The sequence below is a fragment of the Paramormyrops kingsleyae genome, chromosome 18, assembly GCF_048594095.1.
Source record: "Paramormyrops kingsleyae isolate MSU_618 chromosome 18, PKINGS_0.4, whole genome shotgun sequence".
Lineage (NCBI taxonomy): Eukaryota > Metazoa > Chordata > Actinopteri > Osteoglossiformes > Mormyridae > Paramormyrops > Paramormyrops kingsleyae.
Genome location: NC_132814.1, coordinates 20,132,317 through 20,157,425, shown reverse-complemented (window position 1 = coordinate 20,157,425; position 25,109 = coordinate 20,132,317). Strand labels below are relative to the sequence as shown.

General features: G+C 45.5%; 2 protein-coding genes across 5 annotated transcripts; both read left to right on the top strand.

The window, feature by feature from the left end:
• Window positions 1-4,664: 4,664 nt before the first annotated feature.
• On the top strand, window positions 4,665-18,357 carry LOC111837091 (nuclear receptor subfamily 1 group D member 1-like). Of its 2 annotated transcripts, none has more exons than XM_023798892.2 (8): window positions 4,665-5,168; window positions 10,984-11,277; window positions 11,621-11,709; window positions 11,824-11,968; window positions 14,819-15,351; window positions 15,463-15,648; window positions 16,373-16,583; window positions 16,823-18,357. In XM_023798892.2, exons 1-8 carry the CDS (start codon window positions 5,153-5,155, stop codon window positions 17,017-17,019), a joined length of 1,671 nt encoding a protein of 556 aa, XP_023654660.2. In that variant the 5' UTR covers window positions 4,665-5,152; the 3' UTR covers window positions 17,020-18,357. The 2 variants fall into 2 exon arrangements, with proteins under 2 accessions (XP_023654660.2, XP_023654659.2); XM_023798891.2 differs by lacking the exon at window positions 4,665-5,168 and adding an exon at window positions 7,850-8,407.
• Window positions 18,358-19,870: 1,513 nt separating this feature from the next.
• Window positions 19,871-24,627, top strand: mfsd5 (major facilitator superfamily domain containing 5). 3 transcript variants are annotated; one of them, XM_072702039.1, is made up of 4 exons: window positions 19,871-19,910; window positions 20,434-20,504; window positions 21,454-21,504; window positions 21,995-24,627. In XM_072702039.1, exon 4 carries the CDS (start codon window positions 22,061-22,063, stop codon window positions 23,504-23,506), a length of 1,446 nt encoding a protein of 481 aa, XP_072558140.1. In that variant the 5' UTR covers window positions 19,871-19,910; window positions 20,434-20,504; window positions 21,454-21,504; window positions 21,995-22,060; the 3' UTR covers window positions 23,507-24,627. The 3 variants fall into 3 exon arrangements, with proteins under 3 accessions (XP_072558140.1, XP_072558141.1, XP_072558139.1); XM_072702040.1 differs by having other exon boundaries at window positions 19,905-20,131; XM_072702038.1 differs by lacking the exons at window positions 19,871-19,910; window positions 20,434-20,504 and having other exon boundaries at window positions 21,261-21,504.
• The last annotated feature ends 482 nt before the right edge of the window (window positions 24,628-25,109 follow it).

The window sequence follows — 25,109 nt, the reverse complement described above, 5'->3', positions numbered from 1 at the left end:
CATTCACAGGCTTCAAACTAGCAACCTTCCGATTGCTGGCACAGATCCCCAGCCTCAGAGCCACCACTCTGCCTTGTATCCTATTAGGTGACACTAAATTCAGTTAATTTGCCTGTAATTAAAGCCAGTGTTTAATACCAGTTCCGGTGACGTGTTGCAAGTTTACAACTAACAAGTTCATTATTTATTTGTGCATATTGTTCAATATTTACTGCTGTTTGGGCATTTTGTATGCTGTTCGTAGAGTTACTCCTGTCGTGATAGCAAGTATAATGAGCACCTTTTAATGCTCTGTCATGTCACCCATATATGCTATTGACTGCTATAGCGACAGTCATGTGGTATGATGTGTTACATTAATGTGCTTAGCTTGTCGTTATTGTTAACAGAAGCACAGCAGTAATTTCAGGAGCAAATTCAGAGGCCAACAGTGACCAGTAGGGCGATCAGTAACCCTCTTTGGGTATTTTATAAACTGCAATCCCAGTTGCCTTTCATCAGAGGGAACTTGTCTAAAATGGGAGTATGGATGGAGGCAGTAAATGTTAGCAAACAGCAAGATTCTGTCCATGCAAAAGGTATTGAAATGTCAATATTTACATAAACAGTGTGAGTACAACCCCGTTTACAAAAAAGTTGGGACGCTGTGTAAAATGTAAATAAAAACAGAATGTAGTGATTTACAAATTATATAAACCTATATTTGACTGAAAATAGAACAGAGACAACATATCAAATGTTGAAACTGAGAAATGTTATTGTTTTTTGAGAAGTATATGCTCAACAGTTCAGGGTCTCCTTTGTCATATTTTTTGTTTCTTGATGCACCAGATGTTTTCAGTGGGTGACAGGTCTGGACAGCAGGCAGGCCGGTCTCGTGCCCGCAGTTTCCTACTATGGAGACCATGCTGTTATAATATGCACAGAATTTGGTTTGGCATTTCTTGCTGAAATATACAAGGCCTTCACTGAAAAAGATGCTTTTGTGGATGGCAACATATGTTGCTCCGAAACCTGTATATATCATTCAGTATTAATGGTACCTTCCCAGATTCTACCCAAGCCATGAGCACTAATGCACCCCCACACCATCACGGATTCTGGCTTTTGAACTGTCTGCTGATAACAAGCTGGATGGTCCCTCTGCTCTTTAGTCCATGATTTACAAAAAGAATTTGAAATTTTGATTCATCAGACCACAGGGCAGTTTTTCCATTTTGCCTCAGTCCATCATAATGAGCTCAGGCCCAGAAGGCGTTTCTGGATCATGGTTAGATCTGGTTTCTCCTTTGCATGGTAGAGTTTCATCCTGCATTTGTGGATGTAGCGAACTGTATTCAAAGACGGTGGTTTTCAGAAGTGTTCCTGAGCCCATGCAATGATTTCCAATATAGACTCATGTCTGTACTGTCTGAGGACCCAAAGATCACAGCTATTCAATGCTGGTTTTCAGCCTCGTCCCATCCATATAGAGATTTCTCTGAATCTTTTAATGATATTATGTGCCATAGATGATGAAATTCTCAATATTACATTGTGGAACATTATTCTTAAATTGCAGCACTGTTTACCCACACAGTTGTTTACATAGTAGTGAACCTCTCCCCATCTTCACTGCATAGAGGTTCTGCCTCTCTGGGAGGCTCTCCTACACTTACATTTATGGCATTTGCCAGACTCCCTTAGCCTGGGTGACTTGAATTAGTGCTTAGAAAGTCTCATAAGTGAATACATTCTGATACTGGTTCAATTGAACTCAGCTATAATCCTGGAAGAGCTAGGTTTTTAGTCGTCGTTTGAAGGCACCCAATGACCCAGTTGTATGGACATCTAGGGGAAGTTCATTCCACCACATAGGTGCCAAAACAGAGAAGAGTCTAGATGCATGTCTTCCTTGCACCTTGAGAGATGGTGGGACCAGTCGAGTGGTGCTGGAGGATTGGAGAGAGCGCAGTGTGGGGTGAGATAAGTTCTTTTATGATCCAGCATTTCAATCAGGCTGCAGTCTGAACTTGGACTGGGCCATTGAATCACCTTTATTCTTTTCTGTTTTGGCCATTCTGTTGTAGATTTGCTGGCGTGCTTGAGATTATTGTCCTGTTGTATGACCCAATTTCAGCCAAGCTTTAGCTGTCGGACAGATGGCCTCATATTTGACCGTATACAATACTTTGGTATGCAGAGGAGTTCATGGTCGACTCAATGACTGCAAGGTGCCCAGATCCTCTGAGTGCAAAAGAAGCCCATGTGGAGCTTTGCATTATCGTCAAACATCTCCACTTTGGTCTTGTCTGTCCAAAGGACATTGTTCCAGAAGTCTTGTGGTTTATTGAGATGCAACTTTGCAAACCTAAGCTGTGCTGCCATGTTCTTGTTCGAGAGAAGAGTCTTTCTCCTTGCAACTCCTCCAAACATACCATACTTGTTCAGTCTCTCTTCTAATTGTACTGTCATGAACATTTAACATGCTAACTGTGGCCTCTAGAGTCTAATATGTAGCTGCTGGATTTTCTGCAATTTCTCTGAGTCTGAAGGTTAAATAAGCAATGCAATAGCACAGCTGTAGATAAAATATTTCAATCCACGCAACATAATGGGAGACATATCAGAGTTCAAAAGAGTGCACATCCCACTGACACATCTGTGACCAGAACAGCAAGCCATTGCAGTGAATCGAGAGGCACGGTATCCATGGTATGGCATACCACCAGGAAAGAGACCACATCCAACACGAGTAAATGAATGCAAAGTGCAGCTGTCTGAATGGGACGTCTGGGCACTAACCTAGATTGTATCCAAAAAACATAAAACCGCATCTGCCCAACTTACTGCAGAATTTGCACATCGCCTCTCCTGGTTCCATCAAGACTGAATGCAGGGAGCAACATGGGGCCAATATTCATGGTCAGCTGCTATAGCCAAACCTTTGGTGACTCGTGTCAATGGCAAACGTCGGTTCACATGGTACCAGCAGCGCGAGACTTGGGCTGTAAACAATGTGAAACATGCATTGTTCTCTGATGACGCCACTCTGACTGTCTTTTCCACATCTGGGAGAATCATGGTGTGGAGAAGTCTATGCCACCCAGACTGTTGTGTACCCAGAGTGCAGCATGGGGGTGGATTAGTGATAGTTTGGGCTGAAATATTATGGCATTCCCTAGGCCCACTACTTGTTCTAGATGGGGGCAACACTGCCAAGGTCTAATGAACCATTCTGCATGTCCATGTTCACCAAATGGTTCAGACTTTATACCCTGAACGTGGTGCCATGTATCAGGATGATAATGCACCAATACACACGGCGAAACTGGTGACAGAGTGGTTTGATAACCATGAAATTGAAGTTGAACATCTCCCATGGTCTGCAGAGTCACCAGATCTGAATATTATTCAGCCACTTTGGGGTGTTTTGGAGGAGCGAGTCAGGAAACATGGCCACTGTTCTGCAAGAGGAGTGACTCAAAATCCCTCTGGCCGCTGTGCAGGGCTTGAATCAGTCAATCCCAAGAGGAATTGGTGCTGCATTGACCACAAAAGGAGGCCCTACACCAGGGGTCATCAACTATATTTGTCAGAGGGCCAGAGTTTTACCAGACAGTCTCCTTGGGGGGCGGACCCCCAAGAAGAAAATCAAATAAAAATCTAATTTTGGCTTAACATTATGTTTAATGTTTATACTTTTTCCATTTCATAGCCTAAATATAGTCGTAAATGGTGGTTATTCTGACAAGAGACTCAGTTGTTGTTATTTTTAGTTGCTTTAATAGTGTGGACCACTATTTTCTTTTTGATCCTCACAATTTTGGAATCCAGTCGCGGGCCGGATTGAACGGCTCAGCGGGCCGGATTCGGCCCGCGGGCCACCAGTCGATGATCAGTGCCCTACACCATTTGTTTCCATTTATTCTCAGACTGTGAGGCAACTCACATCACAACTTTTGCTGAATTAAAACACTGGGATCAAGTGGGTCATAACTGCCTTTTATTGCTATCACACTGTGATGCTGTTTCGATGTTGGGGTGATCTGTCTGTAAATGTAATAATTTCCATTGTATGCATCCCCCCTTCTGCAAAGTTGGAAAAAGTTACATCAAGCAGTTATTCATTTTACGGGATCAAGCATCAAAACTGCCATACTGCACTGCTTCATTTTTGGAGCAATTTGTCTCAGAATTTAATCAGCTGGAAAAACATCCATCACAGCCTATTATCTGCCTGTCTTGTAAGCCGAGTGCCGCTAAATAAATAAATTCAAATGTAAACGGCGCTGTCCTGCACTTAAAACTTCTGTGATCATGGCTGTGTTTCTGAATGAGGTGTCCGCAAAAGTGAAGTAGGCTACTTGCAGACTCGCATAGGACATTAAGAGGCGCTTTATTGGTTGACACTTCTCGTTTTGTGTCCTTATTAAATCATGCCTTTCTTTCTGCGACTTCAGACACTTTGCTTTCTGCACCAGTATCAGCAGAGGTTTTGCGTCTTGCACCATTTTAACACACACTTTGTTTTCTTCACCACTGCTGAAATAGATCTTGCGGTCCGTGACCTTGTTTAATCGCGCTTTGCGTTTTGCATAAAATGTGTGTCAGTAGGGCAGCGCTTTCCCCACACGCGCGAGGCCTCTGCAACGAAGCGATACTGACAGGGACTGCAGCACATGCACGGTGAGGGAGAGGGTGAGAGAGAAAGGAGAAGAGAAATCCCCGTAATTATAGAAAGAACGCAGTTGGAGGGACTAAAAAGAGCGTCACATTTGGCAGGGATGAGAAAACGTGATTGGTGTGTGGGGGGGTGTGTGCATCAGGGGAGGGCCGCTCGTCTGGTTTGACAGCTCTGCAGCCGACAATGCAATGGCTGATCGCTATCTGAACATCGCTTTTCGTCCACTTGTGGCACATCTAGTCATCGCATCCCTCGAACTGTTGAGGATTTAACAGCTTCAATAGGCTAAGTGTTTTTTTTCCTTTCACATTACAGTTTACCGGTATGTTCATGCAGTTTTTGTTTTATGGACCGCAATTCACGCACATACATTTTTACAACTTTTTAAAACGGTATCGATATGGATTCTGTTCTTGTTTGTTGATATGCCAATACAATTACTATTTGCATAAGTAAATACAGCTAGACAAGCGTACGATCGCAAGAATGGACAGCAGTCCAGGTAAGCTGTTTTTTTTTGCATACAAATATATGCAGGCTAATTAACGCTGGAAATACTTTTGATGTATTAATGTCATATCGAATGTCTCTCTCGACAAACAATTTAACGATTGCATATATATAGGCTATCAGCCAAACTTTGTTCTGTATGTGCGATTCGTTTTGTGAATTAATGTAATAAAAGCACATCACTGAATTACGTACATAGCCATATTCGTAAAGATGCGTAGTTTCAGGACCATATGCTGGGTGTTGGATCACATATCAGGTGAAAGAAGTGGAAGCGATCATTTCTCAAAGTTCGTCCATATGAATTTAATAATGCAGGAGCAAATATAGAAGAGTAACTACATGACTATGGATAATATCAATATCCAGTATGTAAAGCGACTCGGTGACTTTTTTATATAGTTTGTAAAAATCAGTGATTTATTTCTGACTGATCTCAATATAATTCAAAATGAAATTTGGGTTTAGTGATCATCCACTAGCGAACCTATCCGCGCGACCACAGAGACTCACACGGAACGCAGAACCTCTTCACTTCTACAATTTAAAAATAGCTATTTTCATTTTTTTTTTGTTATTGCTATATTTCATACATTGTAGTGTGATCCGTGTACAGCTGCACATTCAGTCATGTTTTTTATTTTCTGATTTGACAGAGTATTCGCGCTCTATTAACGCGAGTATTTGCGCAGAATATTTGTGACACTGGGGTCTTCATGTCCCCACCGGCGACACTGGGCTCATTGATCTGCATCGAGGTCACCAAGCGCTTTTTCTGCGTGCAATGACCATGAGAATGACCGAAAATAACTTTTTGGCTCCGTCCATAGACTGTAATTGTAAGCGCGCATTACTGGGTAATCAATTTGTATGAATATAGGCCTACAATAAAATATAAAACAACATAAAACGAGTCAAATTTATAGAACTTTTTGTAGAAACAGCCTACGTCTCCTTTTTGAAAAAGGTGGCAATTTGCACTGTCACACCAGGATTTTATTAATCATGGAAATGTCTTCAAAATATTATTCAAAACATAATCTAGTTATCGCTTGCATAATGTTAATTGTGCATGGTGTCATACGATTAATTGCTAATGAAATAATACATCTGAATTGGCTTTTTCCTGAATTCAGGAAAATCAACGTATTAGCAAATCACCTTTGATAACAAAGGAGGTACAGAATGCGTTTAACAAGGGGAGAACTTTGTTATTTAAAAGTACATGACTTTGTGTATGAATTGAGAGAGTTTAGCGAATGCCGCGTGTGGCACAACGGGAAGTGCAGAGATGAGTAATGAGCAGCGCGCGGTCCGGCTGCCCCCCCTCCCCCTCCCCCAAGTCACTGTCCTGCTCTATTTCATCTGTTAAATTATATCTGTGCTGCATCCGGCTTCTTACTGCCGGTGGGCGTGCAAAGCCGCATCACGTGGACTCAATCTGTCGACCGCGTGCTGCACGTGACATCTCCCCTCCCCCCCCCCCCCCCAACCGCTTCGGAGTCACCTCTTTGGTATGGACGTGATGGTCAATGGGTCAGCATTCATTCTATAGTCATTCTTTCTCAATTTCTACGTCTTATCTACTACATGTACCCCACAGGAAGGTGAAAACATTTTAAAACACCGTACAAAATAACCATGACTCTCCTCCATTAGGGGCTTCTGTAGCCAGCCGTAAACTTTATTTTAGTGACTCCAGGTCATTACAGTAAAAGTTCATGAAAACACATCATCTCTATAAATTAAATGATCACCCCAGTATCCCACCAAGCACCGGGAAGTGGGAGGATCTCAAACACCTTGGCAAATTCATGAGGCCCAGCACTTTGTAGGGGCACCAAAAGTCTACCATGGGGGATCCCAAATTCTGCTGTGGGGGCCTCAAGGTGACATCAGGGGGCCCAGAAATTCTAGCTCTGATCTTGCCAAGCTGGACGCCTGCTGTCTGTCTGTGAGCCTTTAGCCGCTCGCCTGTGTCTCCTGCATGCTCTCAGTGCTTCATTTCGTCTTTTGATTGAATAGTCCTGATGGGTCTCTGTCAGGTTTTAAACGCTTCATGTATCTCTTGCTCTGATCCTGCTTGTACCTGTACCTGGCCAGTCATTGTAAGCTCAGCACTCATGCCTATAGTCGACTCCTTGACAGTTATATGCTCGAAATGTACGTTCTGCTTCACTTGTATGTTGCTTTTGACAGAAGCATCTGCTAAATAAATATGTATATGTGATGTAATAGACTTTCTAGTGATGTAAAGCCCCAACCCTCAGTCTGTGAGTGTCCTACATTTTTCCATAATAATGAGAGTATGAACTTCTCACACCAAGATGTAGATTGTGTATTTGAGGATGAAGAGATGTAGTGGAGAACATGTGACGAGGTGTGGAGATCATACAGATGTCATGCAACATGCTAAGCTGGTGGCTCTAAGGGAAAGGTCTTCTTGGGGGCAGGTGCAGGTACTGCAGCGAGATTATGATTCCAGGTCACCAACGAGACTCAAGAAAGCACCAACTGATTGTGGTTGTTTTTGTACCAGCATTTTAACCACTTCACCCTGTGTGTGTGTGTGGGGGGGGGGGGTCATGTTTTCCAACTCGACCTGCACTGCTGGTTGGCAGATCAGGCCCAGCACCGTGCAGGTAGAGCTGTAAGAACACAGGGCTTTCATCTGCTAATGACCTCAATCTCGCAGGCTTGTGCATCCTGAAGCTCCCAGAAGTCATGTGACACTCGGGAAAATGTCTCACCGTACTCCACCTCACACGTAATCAGAACTCCATTTCAGATCCGAGTGCTCCCAGTACCAGAAAATCACTGGCCTTTCCGATCCCGCAAAGTATGATTCGATACCATAGTTTTATCTTCTTGGTATGATTGTGTGCCTCTGCTGGAGCCTTATTAGGAAACCTGCAAGGCCAGGTGACCTTCTGCATGTATTCATGAGCAGATGACGGGTGCAGTGATGTCAGTTTGAGGTGATGCTAATAGTAGCACAACTGTGAGCATTGAACCAGAGCCATGACCTGAGTACAGCCTTTCATCACATTTACACCAGCAACTCAAAGTACGAGCAGCAAAGATCATGTTACATGTGTGGAATAGGAAACACTTTGCATGCAGTGGTCACTGAAAGGAAGGAACGAAGACAGTTAAGGAGAAACAGACAGAGGGAAGCACGGAAAGAGGGAAAGGCAGAGAAATACAAAGGAGAAAAGAAAGAGAAAGTTTGTAAGTACACTTACATTTACGACAACAGATTCACTCATTCAGTTCGCACTGTACGTGTTGCACTCTATAGGCTACTTTAGGTTTACAGATTCTCATTTTACGAGGGTAGTTCAGAGTGTTTGGAGCCGTTAATGTGCAATCGATTCGTGGGCGTAGGTAGACCGCGCAGCGTCTACTAATCACCTCCTTACAGTTTTTATGTCATTGTCAACGTAAACCAGAAGAGTGCATTTTGTTGGCATATCAACGAAACCAATTTATTTACTTACCTGGGATTTCAGTCATTATTTAATTATTCGGTTTTTATTGTAACAATGTTATATTCATCCAGAAGATTTTTATTTCATATTTATGAAGACTTGCTGGGCATATATCATACTTATCTATTGTAGATTCAAGTTAAAATTACTTCTGATTTCAGCCTGTCCACCTCAGTTTGCTCATCAGAATTTGACAACAGTGAGATTTTTTTTGTCAAAACCCATTGGCCACTGGCAACATAATTTCCTCACGTAACTAGGGATTCGTAAATGTATGCATGAGCAGTGATTCAAGGCAAGTTGAACATCGTAAAACTAGTAAATTATAATAATTATAATAATTCATATTTGTAAAAGAGTATTGTACTCATGAAAGGCGCAGGTACACATTTGCTACTCTGAATATGGATTTGCATTTCATAAAGTTATTTAACCTTCGTGACGTTTAAGTATGGTTAATGTAAACATTCATTGATCTCTATAAAAGTCAGAAAAACAGGAAATAATAAAGAGAAAATAGTCGGAGGAACCCAAGGAGAAGGAAAGAAAAAAAAAAGTCACAGAAACAAAAGGAGAAAAGAAAGAGGAAAAAAAAGTCTGAGAAATGGGTGAAAAAAGAGGAAGAAATCAGAAAAACAGAAAGCAAGAAAGGAAAAATCTGAAGAAATGGAACAAGAAAATAAAGTGAAAAAAGGAGAAAACAAAGAGGAAAGAAGTTGAAGTTTCATGTTTCATTAGTGATGTACACAAATAGTCAGAGCACACAAGTGGCCTGTTAGTTTTTCAAGGTTCTCATTTAGTGTATGAACAGCCTGAGGGATCATGCCTTCACACTCTCAGTTTTGGCTGTCAGGCTGCAGTAGTGAGAAGAGGCCGCTGTCACGGTGGGTTTTAATTAATTCTCTTACCTTTGACCCTGCACTGCCTCCTGCTGGTGGCCTGCAGGTTTGGGAGAACACGGCTGGCATAGTCCTCGTGCAGCTGCATGCAGTGGCAGGCTGTGCCGTCCAGCGCAGTGCAGATCCTAATCCTGCCGGCGGTGCCCCCAGTCAGGATGCTCGCTGTGGTGCTGGTGTAGAAATGCAAACAAAAAGGAATGGGAGAGGGAGAGATGGAAGGATAGAAGAGAGATGAAGGAAAAACAAAAAGGATGAAAGTCAAAGAAATGTAAGGCAGGAACAGGGGAAGGAAGGAGAACTCCAGAGATGGAGGAGAGATTCAGGAATTTACTACTGGGGCTGATTTCAGTGCTGCTTTTTACTGGGTAGTGAAAGCAAACGATGTTACGTGCTGTAATCACTGCAGCCATCATGACTATGCTGCATGCTGATCCTGCACAGGAATGCGTGTACCTCTAATCGCTGCAGCCAGAATGATGATGCTACATGCTGACCCAGTGCAGGACTGTGCGGCTGTAATCACTGCAGCCATCATGACGATGCTGCACACTGCCCCAGTGCAGGGCTGTGTGGCTGTAATCGCTGCAGCCATCATGACGATGCTGCACACTGCCCCAGTGCAGGACTGTGCGGCTGTAATGGCTGCAGCCATCATGACGATGCTGCACACTGCCCCAGTGCAGGACTGTGCAGCTGTAATGGCTGCAGCCATCATGACGATGCTGCTCACTGCCCCAGTGCAGGACTGTGCGGCTGTAATGGCTGCAGCCATCATGACGATGCTGCTCACTGCCCCAGTGCAGGACTGTGCGGCTGTAATGGCTGCAGCCATCATGACGATGCTGCTCACTGCCCTAACGCAGGACTGCAGGCTTCTCCCAGCAGGAGGCGTGTCAGTGTCCATGTGAGCGGCTGGTCAGGTGTCAGGCTGCCGCGGCCCGTGGCGTGTCGCCAGGGGAAACTGGTTATTATTGGAAGAGAGGAGGGGGGCGTCCCACACAGACACGTGAGCCTGGGCACCGGCTCATCCGCAGCGGGATGGAGGGTGGAACACTTGGGAGGAGCGTGAAATGGGTCCAACAGCCCACTTTCAGCCTTGGTGCTCTCTAGCAGGCAGTGTATCTGTGCTTACAGTGCATGATTTAGCAGCACTGGCATTAAACTGCAAACATTTGCCCGCACAGCAGGGACCCGGGAGGAGCGCTCTTCACTTTCAATGCGCTCCACCCATCTTCATGTGTATTTTTAGCTCTTTGTTCCATTTAAGCACACAGCTATACCCCTGGCATTACAGACACCTGCGTGGCCATGCTGCCGGAAAGCTTTCTGTCCTGCTCACATGCTTAATCACATTAGCGCACTGGCAGGGACTTAGGCTCAGGGGCCTGACGTGTGTCCTGCTCTCCTCTTTCTGCAGGGGGCGTCATTCTCTATGTCGGCGGCAGCGGTAGCCCCAGCCCCGGAAGCCCGTCCAGCGGCTACCAGACGCAGTCGCCCTGCCCCCACTCGCAGCCCTCCTCCCCGGAGGAAATGACCTTCACCGAGATCGGTGCTCTAAAGTTGGCACATGACCGGGAGGGCTCTCCATCTCCGAAACTGGTCTTCCAGTACCCTGAAGTGACAAGTGCTCCTGCCCCCAGCCCTATTCCGCCCATCAGCACTTACCCCACCCCTGGGAAGAGGTCATGTGGCTTCCCCGGCACTTTCAGCAGTAGGTACCCCTTTATAACACTGCTTGACTTGCTTGCGAGTGTTAAAATGTGCGAGTGTTAAAATGCTCACCCCCTGTCTGTCTGTCTGTCTGCCTCTTCGGCTCCCTGTCAGCTTGTCTATGTCTGTCTGTCTACCTGTCTGTGTGTGTAGGCCCGTCCATCCCTTTCCCTGCCTGACTGTCTGTCTCTGTTTTTTCCTCTCTGCCTGTCTGTCTGTTTGCATGTCTGTCTCCCTGTCTGTAGGCCGGATTCTCTGTATATGTGATTGCCTGTCTGTCTGTCTGTTTGTGTATCTCATTTCTGAGATCATTTCTGATGATCAGTGTCTTCTCTCATCACCAGAGACGGGAGGCATGGTGCTCTTATGTAAGGTCTGTGGGGACATTGCTTCTGGCTTCCATTATGGGGTTCATGCTTGTGAAGGCTGCAAGGTACGATATACCGGCTCAATGAACCTCATGGAATAAGTCCAAAGTACAGATGAAGCATCTTCTCATGAGTGTTCCCAGTGTGCCACAGTGCCCTCTCTTTACGGCCCCCTGCAGGGTTTCTTCCGACGCAGCATCCAGCAGAACATCCACTACAAGATATGTGCGAAGAACGAGAACTGCACGGTGATGCGCATGAACCGGAACCGCTGCCAGCACTGCCGCTTCAAGAAGTGCCTGTCTGTGGGCATGTCCAGAGATGGTCAGTAGCTTCCTCTCGTCCTTCACTCCCTCCTCTTCCTCCTGCTTCCCCCCTCCCCAGGCTCCTCTACACCCCCACCATCTAATGGACAGTGATCTATGAGCACAGAGCCAGGAAATCCCACAAGCCATCATTCATCTTGGAAATTGCAGTAAACAGGAGTTATTTCTGGAATCTGGAACAAAGATTTTCTGATCACATCGCATGCAATTAACTCACAGATTCAGGCCCCGATAATGAGCACAGTAGGTCGTGGTGAGCCCTGACCTTTGCCGGCATGGCATCAATCCAGCGGCTTTTTGCTTAGCGTGAAAACACTGGACACCAGAAAAGTCACAATTAAACAGCAACTGAATATTCCGCGTGTGTGACCTCAAAAAGCCTCAAAGGGAAGAAAGAAACAGATGTTTCACAGCATATCTGTACATCACGACCTACTTAGCTGATTTCCTTTTCACTTTAGCGTGATGGCAGGGGTGCACTGCACTCCACTGCACTTTACTCCAAAAGTCATCTTCCCTGCATGTCATACCTGTTGTCGGTTCACAGGCTCTGCAGCTCTGAGAATTGCAGCAAAAACAAGGGGCCGTCAATAGTCTCAAAGCGGGACAATGATTTATATCAAATTTGTTGAAAGTGCCAAAACCGCAACCTAGAAACATCTTTCTTGTTTCACTCATTGCGAAAACAGGAAAACCCTGCGCAGCTACTTTCACTCCACATGAAACAAAATGCCCTGATTTCGTGTGTGTTTGTCGAATCTGGGCGTTTCACCTACATTTAGACTGAGTGGCTGACATGTTTTCACGTCCACTTCCTGTTTGATGATTTGCCGCTTCTTAGTTAAGCTGTTGTCCATTGATCCGTCTTAAAATGCGGATCCAATATGGGGACAGAGAGACCCGGAGCTTATCCCAGGCAGCATGGGGCACAAGGCAGGGGCGAGCCTAAGCGGCATGCCAGTCCTTCACAGGGCACACACACACACGTGTTTGTATTCATATCTTTGTGGGGACTCTCCATCCATTTCAATGGGAAAAACCCTAATACCAGTGATGACAACCTTAACCCCTACCCAGCCCTAACCTTAACCATCAGTAATCAAACAAAATGTAAGATTTTTGACATTTTTAGTTTTTGATTACAGCTTTGATTGCAGATTTTTGTTAAACTGGGTTTCCTCTGAGAAAATGGTTCCCGCAATGTCAGAATAACAGGTTTTTATCACATTGTGGGGGACATTTGGTCCCCACAACGTAGTATAAAACAAACACACTTTCTGCAGCTTTCCACGGTCAGCTAGCCATTTTGTAACATGCAGATTCAGCCTTTGCGCTGTTCACAGTAACTGCAGTTAGTCATTAACTGACACTGTGGAAACATCTCAGGGTGTATAAAACTCTCCATAGAAATCTCTGCTGCTGCCATGGCCTCCTCATCTAATACTCTACCCCACTGCCCCCCCCCCCTTACTGGCTCTGAAGTTGTTCCAGCTCTATTGCTAGTGAACCATGACCCAGTGACCCACTTTCAGCTGGGGGGGGCGGGGGGGATACTGAGAAGATACAGCACATGGCTGCAGGGGTTTGCCATCAGCCAGCCCCATCTGCCACATTCAGGGTATTGAGATGTGCGCAGGAACGACTGCGGCTGCTCTGTCTGTGGCCGTCATGCGTGTCAGAATCATTTACAGAAACTCATTGTTAACATTAAAGTGAAAATCATTTACTTTCTAATATGAATTTAAACGTTGCTGTGATGTTTTGTCCTGTCAGTCTCAGCCTGTGAGTCTTATGGACTGATCACTAATTCATGCCTTACTTTGCAGCTTGCCTGAACCTTAATTAAACTGCTCTGCTCTGACAAAGGTTACTTTCTTTAGTGCCAGTCTGTTATGTTTGTATTGTTACTCTCATCAGTGCCAATGCTGGTGCCTCATGTCTGTTATATTTGTATTGTTACTCTCATCAGTGCCAATGCTGGTGCCTCATCTCTGTTATGTTTGTATTGTTACTCTCATCTGTGCCAATGCTGGTGCCTCATCTCTGTTATGTTTGTATTGTTACTCTCATCAGTGCCAATGCAGGTGCCTCATCTCTGTTATGTTTGTATTGTTACTCTCATCAGTGCCAATGCTGGTGCCTCATCTCTGTTATGTTTGTATTGTTACTCTCATCAGTACCAATGCTCATGCCTCATCTCTGTTATGTTTGCATTGTTACTCTCATCAGTACCAATGCTGGAGCCTCATGTCTGTTATGTTTGTATTGTTACTCTCATCAGTACCAATGCTGGAGCCTCATGTCTGTTATGTTTGTATTGTTACTCTCATCAATGCCGACCCTGATGCCTCATCTCTGTTATGTTTGTATTGTTACTCTCATCAGTACCAATGCTGGAGCCTCATGTCTGTTATGTTTGTATTGTTACTCTCATCAATGCCGACCCTGATGCCTCATCTCTGTTATGTTTGCATTGTTACTCTCATCAGTACCAATGCTGGAGCCTCATGTCTGTTATGTTTGTATTGTTACTCTCATCAGTACCAATGCTGGAGCCTCATGTCTGTTATGTTTGTATTGTTACTCTCATCAATGCCGACCCTGATGCCTCATCTCTGTTATGTTTGTATTGTTACTCTCATCAGTACCAATGCTGGAGCCTCATGTCTGTTATGTTTGTATTGTTACTCTCATCAATGCCGACCCTGATGCCTCATCTCTGTTATGTTTGTATTGTTACTCTCATCAGTACCAATGCTGGAGCCTCATGTCTGTTATGTCTGTATTGTTACTCTCATTAGCGCTGGTGTCCAGCTCTTTTATGTTTGTATTTTTTTTTTTATCCCAGCTGTGCGCTTTGGCCGCATCCCAAAGCGTGAGAAGCAGCGGTTGTTGGATGAAATGCAGAGCTACATGAACAGCTTCAACCAATCATCACCCTCTATGGACATCGGCTCCTCCCCCTCACGAGAAGCCCCACCCAGCCCAGGAGACAGCCAATCAGAGGAGGCCATAGGGGCCATTTCCCGTGCTTATCGAGACATCTTTGTGAACAACCAGGATAGACTGGCTCAGCCTCGCTTCCTTCAGAGCCCCAGCTGCGCACAACCTGCCACCCATGGCCTCCTACTGCAGGGATCCCCCCCCTTTCAGCGTGAGCAGTACCCAGCTAATGCCTGGCACCTTGCAACCCCCCAGGACAGCATGTCCCTACCTTTTATTGATAACAAAAAGTATGGTTACCCCTCCCTAATCAAGCAGCCCCATTCCCTGTCCAGTGCAGACCCCTTCCCTAAACTGCCCCCGTCCACATTCAGCAGAGCCTCAGTCGCCTCCCACAGTCAGCATTCCTGGAGTTTGGCTGCAGGGGCCAAAGTGCTGGTGAGGATATACGTCGCGTTGCTCCCCCGTCGCTCTCAGCTTCACACTGTCTCCTGTCATGGCTCTTACTGACGGAGTCTCTCTGCCACCTTCGTCCCGCCTCTCCGACAGGCATGTCCCCTGAACACTTGCCCCGTGCCCCCCGTGGGCTGCTCCAGCCAGCAGCTGTGGGACGCCTTCTCACAGAGCTTCACCCCCGCCGTGCGGGAGGTGGTGGAGTTTGCCAAAGGGATCCCCGGCTTCCAGAGTCTCAGCCAGCATGACCAGGTGATGCTTCTCAAAGCCGGAACCTTCCAGGTACAGCCAGCCCTCGTGATACTTAGATGGATGGATGATTGGATGGATGGATACTCCCAAAAAATATGTCGTAGTGTTTCAGAAATAAATAGTATTGTAGAGTGGATTGTATAGTAATAAGTAGTATTGCAGAGCGGGTTGTATAGTAATAAATAGTATTGTAGAGTGGATTGTATAGTAATAAGTGGTATTGCAGAGCGGGTTGTATAGTAATAAGTAGTATTGCAGAGCGGGTTGTATAGTAATAAGTGGTATTGCAGAGCGGGTTGTATAGTAATAAGTAGTATTGCAGAGCGGGTTGTATAGTAATAAGTGGTATTGCAGAGCGGGTTGTATAGTAATAAGTGGTATTGCAGAGCGGGTTGTATAGTAATAAGTGGTATTGCAGAGCGGGTTGTATAGTAATAAGTAGTATTGCAGAGCGGGTTGTATAGTAATAAGTAGTATTGCAGAGCGGGTTGTATAGTAATAAGTAGTATTGCAGAGCGGGTTGTATAGTAATAAGTAGTATTGCACTGTGGTTAACAGTGATAAGTAGTTTTGCGTTGTGAATGAATGATGACTGAATATGCTTTAGCAATTCAGATCCTTTTAAAAAGACAATTGATTGTCCTTTCATGTAAATCATATCATATCATATATCATATATCTGTCCATGTGAACGTATTACATGAGAAGCTTGGCTTCTGTTTCAACACATACGAAATCTGTCTCTGATTCTCAGGTTCTGATGGTGCGGTTCTGCATGCTCTTCGACCCCAAGGGCCGGATGGTGACATTTCTAAACGGACAGACGTACCCACTGCCCACCCTGCGCGCCCTGGGCATGGGCCCCCTGCTGGACGCCGTATTCGAGTTCAGTGAGAAGCTGGCTGCTCTAGGCCTGAAGGCCGATGAGATGGCACTCTTCATGGCCGTGGTGCTGGTCTCTGCGGGTGAGAGCTTCAGCTTCCATTCAGCAGGCGAACAGAGCGAATTTACACTTTTTCTAACGATACATACTCAGCATACACGCTCCCATAGCACAGCGATGCCTACATGTGAACCAAAATGAATAACAGAAGAAAGACACTAGACCCAAAACACAGGTCATTAGAAGATACTCCTGATGTCACACATGGTACTTAGGAGCATATCTACAGATCTTGAGGGTCACTGTGACATTCTTCCTCAGACCGCTCCAGTATGATGAATGCCAAGGCTGTAGAGCAGCTGCAAGAGGATCTGGTGCGGGCCCTGAGGTCCCTCATCACCCAGCAGCATCCCGAGGACAGCACCCTGTTCCAGAAGCTTCTGCTGCTTCTGCCCGACCTGCGGACCCTGAATGACCTGCACTCAGACAAACTGCTGGCCTTCCGCATCGACGCCTGAACATCATTTCCATCCCCCACAGAGAGCAGCGGCAGCACCTCCGACCTGAAAAGGAGACAGTTCAGTATGTTCAGGGCATGCATCAGGAAAATTCTGTAACTCACTGAACCCCAATGGGGCCGCTGGCCGGTGTTCCACAAGCCTTTTGATCCACTGTATGTGTTCACATTAGCATCACCTGCTTTGGAAAAGGGAGTTTTTTTGAAAACCAGTAACAGATTTTCTCCTTTTCCAGTTTCCCATTACTCCCAGTTCATCCAGTAACTGGGCAGACAGCTTAGCATGTATCTTTAGTCAGGAGAGCTCACACATTATGGATGAAAGGGCCATGATGAATCATAGTGCAGACGTGTATGTTTTTCACATATTGGTGAATAACACTCATTAATGCTGTGTTATTCAATGTGCACGGCTGTCTTGATTCATGCACACAAAACATCCTCTTTCTAAAACCACCTGTCCTATGCAGGGTCACAGGGGGTCTGGAGACAATCCCAGAGTCTCCAGGCAGAGAACAAGCCAGGATGAGGGGGAGACACACACACACACACACACACACACACACACACAGAGCTCCAAATAGCCTCAGCATGTTTTTGGACTGGGGGGGGGGGGGACCAGAGTACCCAGAGGAAACCCCATGACAACACAGGGAAAACATACAAAATCCACACACAGAACCCAGGTCCCACAGGTATGAGACAGCAGTGGTAACCACTGCACCACACTGCACAAATTCTTTACAAGAAAAAAGAGTAAAATGGCAACCTATGATTACACTGAAATCACGCTGCATTTTATTGAATGACTGACCTGGCCTGAAGATCTCAAATCTCTCTCGCTCTCTATTACAAGCGTACGTACAGCTTGAGGGTCTCTCCCCTGAGGTCTCCCCACCATTTCCAGTCTTCCAGTTGTTAATCTCATGCATGTCGAGATTTGTATGCTTCCGCTTGATTTTGCTGTTGTAAATAATGTGGTACTAAATGATCAGACTTAATCGGTGAACCTGGAAGTGTCGGCCCAACTTGCCAACAGAACCACTAATGGGGTGCCTGTGCGGCAGTGGAAGAACACAGGACTTCCGGTTCCGTGACATTCAGAAGGAACCAAAAACGTGGGAATGAATATATTTCTTGGACTGAAGCCCAAAACCAGGAGGATCCTTTATTTGAACCCCACGGCTTGTCAAACAGCAGATATTTGCTGGAACTTGAAGACACCAAACTTGTTGGCTCGCGTGACCCTCCTGTCATCAGACTGTTTCTTCTTAATGGCATCCTCCTGTATATACTATAAGGGACCTCCTTACATGGGTACAATATGAAGCTGAAGTGATCTCTCTGCTTGTCTGTTTTTATTCCTGCACCTTCCCAGGTTTCTTCATGCACATTGCTCCCCGCCCCCCCCCCCCCACCTCCCTCCCTGCATGTGGGTGGTACCTAAGCATGAATATTGACAACATCGACAGTTTTTTAAGACAGTAAAATCCTGACGCTTTGCCATGAACACAAGGCTGCTCGACACCCTCATTATAAGTTGTGGAATCCCGTTACAACATGACCCAAGCAGAGATCACAAAGACTGTTCAAAACGACTCAGTTTTGGTTTCTCTACCACAACCAGGATACAGCTATAGTAAATAATCTACAATTTTGGTTTACTTATAATTGAATAAAATCAACTGTAACAGAACTATAAGCATATCTGTCTTGGTTAACTACAGGGTTGTTTATTTGTGTGAGCCGTGCCCCCTTTCCGAGCACAAACCGCACAAAAGTGCATATGGGTGTTACTCAGCAACGTATCCGTTCCAGAATCTTTCACTCAGCCTCGCTTAGCGGTTGATGAATACCTCAGATGAAAATGAGGTTATTACAAAACAAAAGTTTGATCATTACTAATACTACTACAAAAAAGAGACAACGACGGCAACATCAATAATAACAACAATAATAATAATGTAGCAGATATGAACTAATATGTATAGCAGTTTCCCATGAGAGCAATAATAATAATAATAATAATAATAATAGAGTTAACAGGGTTGTCAACTTTGGTTAGCTGACCAGCGTGATATTTTTAATTTGTGACAAGTCTGCACACACATGGATACACATTTACATGTATGTAACACTTTTTTTATCTTGTAAATAATCTGTAGGGTTCATAAACTACCCCAACACTTTTGATGTAGCAAATTTTTGGTTTATAATGGAATAATATAGATTTGTAGTAACATGAGCATACGAGTCTGAAAATGTGTGTGTCAAGTCAGATGTGTGAGTTGGCAGTCCTGCGTTAAACCAAGTTTCTCGAAAGAAGCACGAATTTTGCTAACCTCTATCAAGTTCAATATATCAAGGCAAAACTGACTTATTTCTAAATTTCTTAATCGCCCTTTCAGTTCTCTCAAATGTTATTAATACCATATACGAATTTTGATACAAATTGCTTACATAAGCCAAACGTGTTGGGGTTAATATCGTGTATAATATGTAATCAGAGGACGAATTTCAAGTAAAAAGTGTCTCTTAAACTACAAGATAGTCACCTACATAGCAAGTTTAAGATAAACAGCAGAAAAGTGACCTCTAGCGGCGTCTATGTTTATGTGATTTATAAACGGACTCGGCACCTGGTTTCAGTTTAAACCAGCTGTGATTTAGACTGCAGAAATTCTAAACCTCTTAACTACAGATACGAGCGATTACCCAGAATAACATCAGTAAACGCTGAAGAAATCCGGAAGCAGGTCACAGACAGGTGTTACGGAAAATTCAGTTTCCCCATGTTCCCCTGTCGCGCGCTGATTTTAAATCATGACGTCACCCGCTATATATTTAGACGGTTTCTATTTCGTTTTAATATCTCTCTACGAAAGTGTTGAGGTAAACAAGCGATATTTGCGAAAACATCGCATGTCTTTACTATGTTTCTGTGTTTTTAAAGATATGCATTACGTAGTTATTTGACAAAATGGATCCATCAAGAAGCTGTATTGTATTTTCTTTAATGACATATCAGTTATTTTAAAAAGCACAAAGTTTATCTAATGCGAGAAGACGACGGCTACATCGTACGTCTTATTGCACTGACTGAGCAATTTGAAGTATGTACACGTGTGATATTGACGATTGTACAATTTCTACCATAGCTAACTTAGTTTACACGCATAAAACATTACGCATTACTTCTGTACCAAATACCATATCAGATCTGTAGAGCAAAAAAACTGGCAAATATGAAACATAAATTGTTATTGCTGGTGTGATGTTGATCGAGTTTGCGTACGAACGTTTTTTCTGCAGCGATGAATTATAACATGTAACATAGACTTCCTATGTGTATTTCACAGTGCTGTCAGAATCCAATTATGTCATTTTTCGCGCTGTTCTGTTTCCTGAGCGCTAGGAATTGTGGGATATGGAAGTGGTAATGGAAATGGAATCGTGCAAGCCACCATCGTTGCTGACTCGCTTCAGGTGGGCATAATCGACCACTCCCCCTTAGCCCTTGCTGCTTTGAGACACACTTCAACATGGCGACGGGTCTCGGGAACGCGCAAACGAAGGCGGAGTGTGTAGGACCAGTTTGGGTTTTAGCAGGGGGAACCATATATTCTAGCCTTAACGTAGTAATGTTCCCTCTTCGAATCTATGCACAAACGTATGATTAATTACTGAAAAATTCATTCGGATACCTGTTTGCATGTAAAGAGATTTGTATCCCCAATTTGGTGTCCTGCAGTTTCTGTATCTGTGTATTAGCATAGGAAATCATGCATCACGATGTTTTAATATAACTGAATTATGTTTCAATGGGTACAAAGACATCGCTGGCAGCAGTAGTTGAGAAATGTAAGGAGTAACATGTCTACAATTAAGTTAAAATAGAATAAACAATATTGCATCGTATTATACGTGATGGCCTACAACAATACTACCGTTTTCTTTATTTTACCAGCAAACACCCATTATCAAGGATTTAAATAGTTTATCTTTAAAAAATAAACAAAATACAAATATCGAAAAGACAGGCGAAGTTCTTGGATAAATTGTTTGTCTACCAGACCACGTCAAAGGCATTTAAAAAAGCATCAAACGACATCGAAACTACAAAATAGGTGGTGACGTCATAATTTCAAATCCGCGCGTGACAGGTGGACCATGAGGGAACTGAATTCTCCATAAACACCTGTCAGTGACCGGAAGTGAGCGTGTAGCCGGAAGTAAGTCTGAGGCCGGAAATGAGTGTTGGCGGAAATGACATGCCACGATCGTGTAGCCGGAAATAAGAGTTTATGTTGTAGTTTAGGCGATTGCCACTGATGTCAGAGAAAATAACTTTTTGCCTATATCAAGAAGTGGTTTTGTTAGGTTATACATAGCTTAAAAGTCTCGTGAAGTACATTTTGGTTTCTATTAAATGCAGCTGAAGGCAGGAGATCAGTACCGAGGGAGCGGCGGCACTGCAGCGAGGCAGGTGAGTGAAGTATGAATTGGCCGCAACCCTCCGAGGGCGGCCGGTTTCACGGTCTGCGCGGTGTAAACGGCCGCGGAGCTGAAGCAGATCGCTTCGGACACCCGCTTCCGCAGTGGCTCCAACATGCACCGAAACGCCCCCCTGATGAAAAAGCCCGACAGTGATACCGTGTAGTGACACTGTGTAGGAAGTGACCGCATTTTAAACGTCTTTGCCAAGCGTGTCTGTCCGTGAGCTACAGTTTCAATGACAGATATTAAAACGAACTGTGAATCACCTGTCCTTCGCAGTGTTGGGGTTATTAAAGAAGGCTTTAAAACCAAGGTAGTAAGGATCCTTTCACATTTCTCCTACATTTAATTGTAGATTCACGTTTTTGGGGATGGTGTAGGGCGTAGTATGGCTCTGCAGGTTATGACACTGTGCCAAAGGGATCCCCAGCTTTAAGACAGCATCCATGCTTTTCTCTCACTCTGAATCACACCTCCAGGTGGGGGCGCTGGCTCTGTGCTGAGGAGGCCCACTCTGAAGGGCCGCACCCAGTCAGCGCGGCACCATGCTGGTGACCAGCTACGTCGCATTCCTGCTGCTCCTGGCCCTCTGCCTAGGGCTGGAGCTCACCGCCAGGCGCGCCGTGCCCGTGCAGCCCGTGCCAACGGCCTCTACCAACCCCTCCTTCCGTGGCTTCCAGACACTCTTCCTGAGGGGCTACCTGCTGGCGCTGTGGGCCGACTGGCTGCAGGGCCCCTACCTCTACAAGCTGTACCGGCACTACAGCTTCCTGGAGTCGCAGATTGCCATCCTGTATGTGTGCGGCCTGGCCTCCTGCGTGCTGCTGGCCCCTGCTGCCGCCTGGCTGCCACAGGCGCTGGGTCGCCGGCGGACCTGCCTGCTCTTCTGCATCGCCTACTCTGCCTGCTGCCTCACCAAGCTCTCCCGCAGCTACTTCGTCTTGCTGTTCGGCCGAATCCTGGGTGGCCTTTCCACTTCTCTGCTCGCCACTGCCTTCGAGGCTTGGTATGTGCACCGTCACCTGGAGGTGCATGACTTCCCCGCAGAGTGGATCCCCAGCACCTTCACCCGGGCCGCCAGCTGGAACCACGGGCTGGCGGTGGCTGCGGGGCTGGTGGCTAACCTGCTGGCGGAGTGGCTTGGCCTGGGTCCTGTGGCCCCCTTCCTGCTGGCCGTTCCATGCCTCACTGCCTGCGGCTGGGTGCTCATCTCGCACTGGGGCCAGGAGGAACGGGAGAAAGGGCCGCAGGTTGAGAAGCCCAGTCCCCTGCTGGCGGCACCGAGTGCCGCACCCGCGAGAGGCCCGACCCAGGCTCGGTTCACACGCAGCTGCATGGAGGGTCTGCGCTGCCTGTTGTCTGACCGGCGCGTGCTGCTGCTCGGGGCAGTGCAGGCCCTCTTCGAGAGTGTCCTCTACATCTTTGTGTTTCTGTGGACCCCAGTTCTGGACCCCCACAGCCCCCCACTGGGCATCATCTTCTCCTGCCTGATGGCAGCTAGCATGGCGGGATCGTCGTTGTACCGCTTGGCCTCCTCGGCCCGCTACCGGCTGCAGCCGGGCCAGCTGCTGTGCCTGTCGGTGCTGCTGGCTTTCTTTTCCTTCTTCATGCTGACGTTCTCCACAGTGCCTGGGCAGCCGCGGCCCGGCGAGTCCTTCCTGGCCTTCCTGCTGCTGGAGCTGGCCTGCGGCCTGTACTTCCCGGCGGTGAGCTTCCTGCAGGGCCGCATCATCCCCGAGGAGCGTAGGACCGCCGTGCTGACCTGGTTCCGCCTGCCGCTGCACCTGCTGGCATGTCTGGGTCTGCTGGCGCTCCACGGGGAGGTTTCCGGGACGGGTGGAGGTGAGGGAGGCGCTGGCACCAGGCACATGTTTGGAGGCTGTGCGGCCATGATGCTCGCCGCCCTGCTGGCCGTGATCAGCCTCTTCACCCTAAGTCGGCATGACAGTGACCTTCGTTTGGAGTCAGTTCAGGGAGAAGGAGATATATGATTCCTGATAATCTAAACCCACCCCGCCCCCCCCCCCCGGGATGCTTTTTGGAACACAGACTGTGTACTGCATTGTCAATATGGCTAAATCATTTAAGCAACTTTGAGACTCTCTTCACATGACATTTGTAACTGGACAGTGGGGGATCATTACCAGTAGCAGACACCTTCAGATCCTGGATTCCCCGTCGGAGAGGAGCCCCAGCACTCGGATCCCTTCTGGTTTCCTCCTCTGAGCTGGACCACGCTGTTCCTTCCCCCACTGGAGGTTGCAGCAGCTGTGAAGTCGCCAGCGTTGGAAAAGAAGGCTGACGATGACTCATTTGGCGTCTCAAGCGAGCTGTAGAGAGGCCCCGCGGCACCCAGGCTGCACCAGTGACACGCGCCATCCGAAAGCTGCCCTCTCTGTGAAGCCCTTACAGTCAAAACACAAAGGATGCTGATCTCTAGTTGGGGACTGGATCAGAGTCCATAGACAGCAGCTGTGTTTAGCATTTTAAAACACGTTTCAATGGAAACTGTTTTATAGCAGTGAAAATAAAATGTGCCTGACATTGAGTGTTTTTCTCTAAATTCATGCAGGATGGTTGTTTTTATGCTGCTGGTGTGGGATAACTTAATGACCAAAAGTAGGGCTTGACAACTGATGAACATTTTAGCCTTTAACCCGGAACCATTTTTCAAATAGTACTTATTATTATTTATTATCATTTTCTTCTTAATTGAGTGGAAAACCCATTAATCTGATTTACAGCAGATCCTACCCTATGGCAGTGTGTCCCAGTCTGATCTCATACACAGAGAGGGAGGGGAAACGTGGATCGGCTGTGGATTCCCGAGCACCAGGCTGGGAAACACGCCCCTAAGGTCTCACACCATTACTATTCCTCTAACACACTGAGCATCTGCTAGTTTACTTTCTCCTCTCCTGGTCATTTGTATGAGGGTGGAAGCAGCACAAATGATCAAATTTGAATTTGATGAAAAAATTTATTTCAATCCTACAGCATACTAGCTTCCTGCATGATTCTTAACCCAAATCACTTTGGTATGTAAATATCCAGTTACTGGTTTAAAAAGTTGTGTAAGATATGTTAATTAAAATCTTTTATGGGAAAATAATATAGTAATATTTGGAAGTTTTTTCTATTTAATCAAATACGCTACCTGACACTTATGTTTACCACATATTCTTCAGTATTGGGCCAAATCTTCTTAACATACCGCATAATTGACTACAAAATATTTTGCTGAAACTTTATATTTTAAATATTTTTATCAATGAAATCAATAAGATTTTCATGATTATTGGTCTGCTTTCATTTTCCTTAACTCCTAAACTTGCCCTGAGCCCGAAAACATCCTTATCCCAGACAAGATTTCACAACTTCAAGGAATAAAAAAAAATATACAAAATGCCTCCGAAATCTAAAACAGATAATACAGGTGTACAATTTTACTATTATAATCACTTATATATATTTAAAATGCACATTTTTATGAAAATGTTGCCCCTTTAAAGTTCAGCTTTTTGTTAACTCCATCAGTTTTCTATACAAAAACATAATTTAATCAGGAATGAAAAGAATCCGCTCAGGAACCTT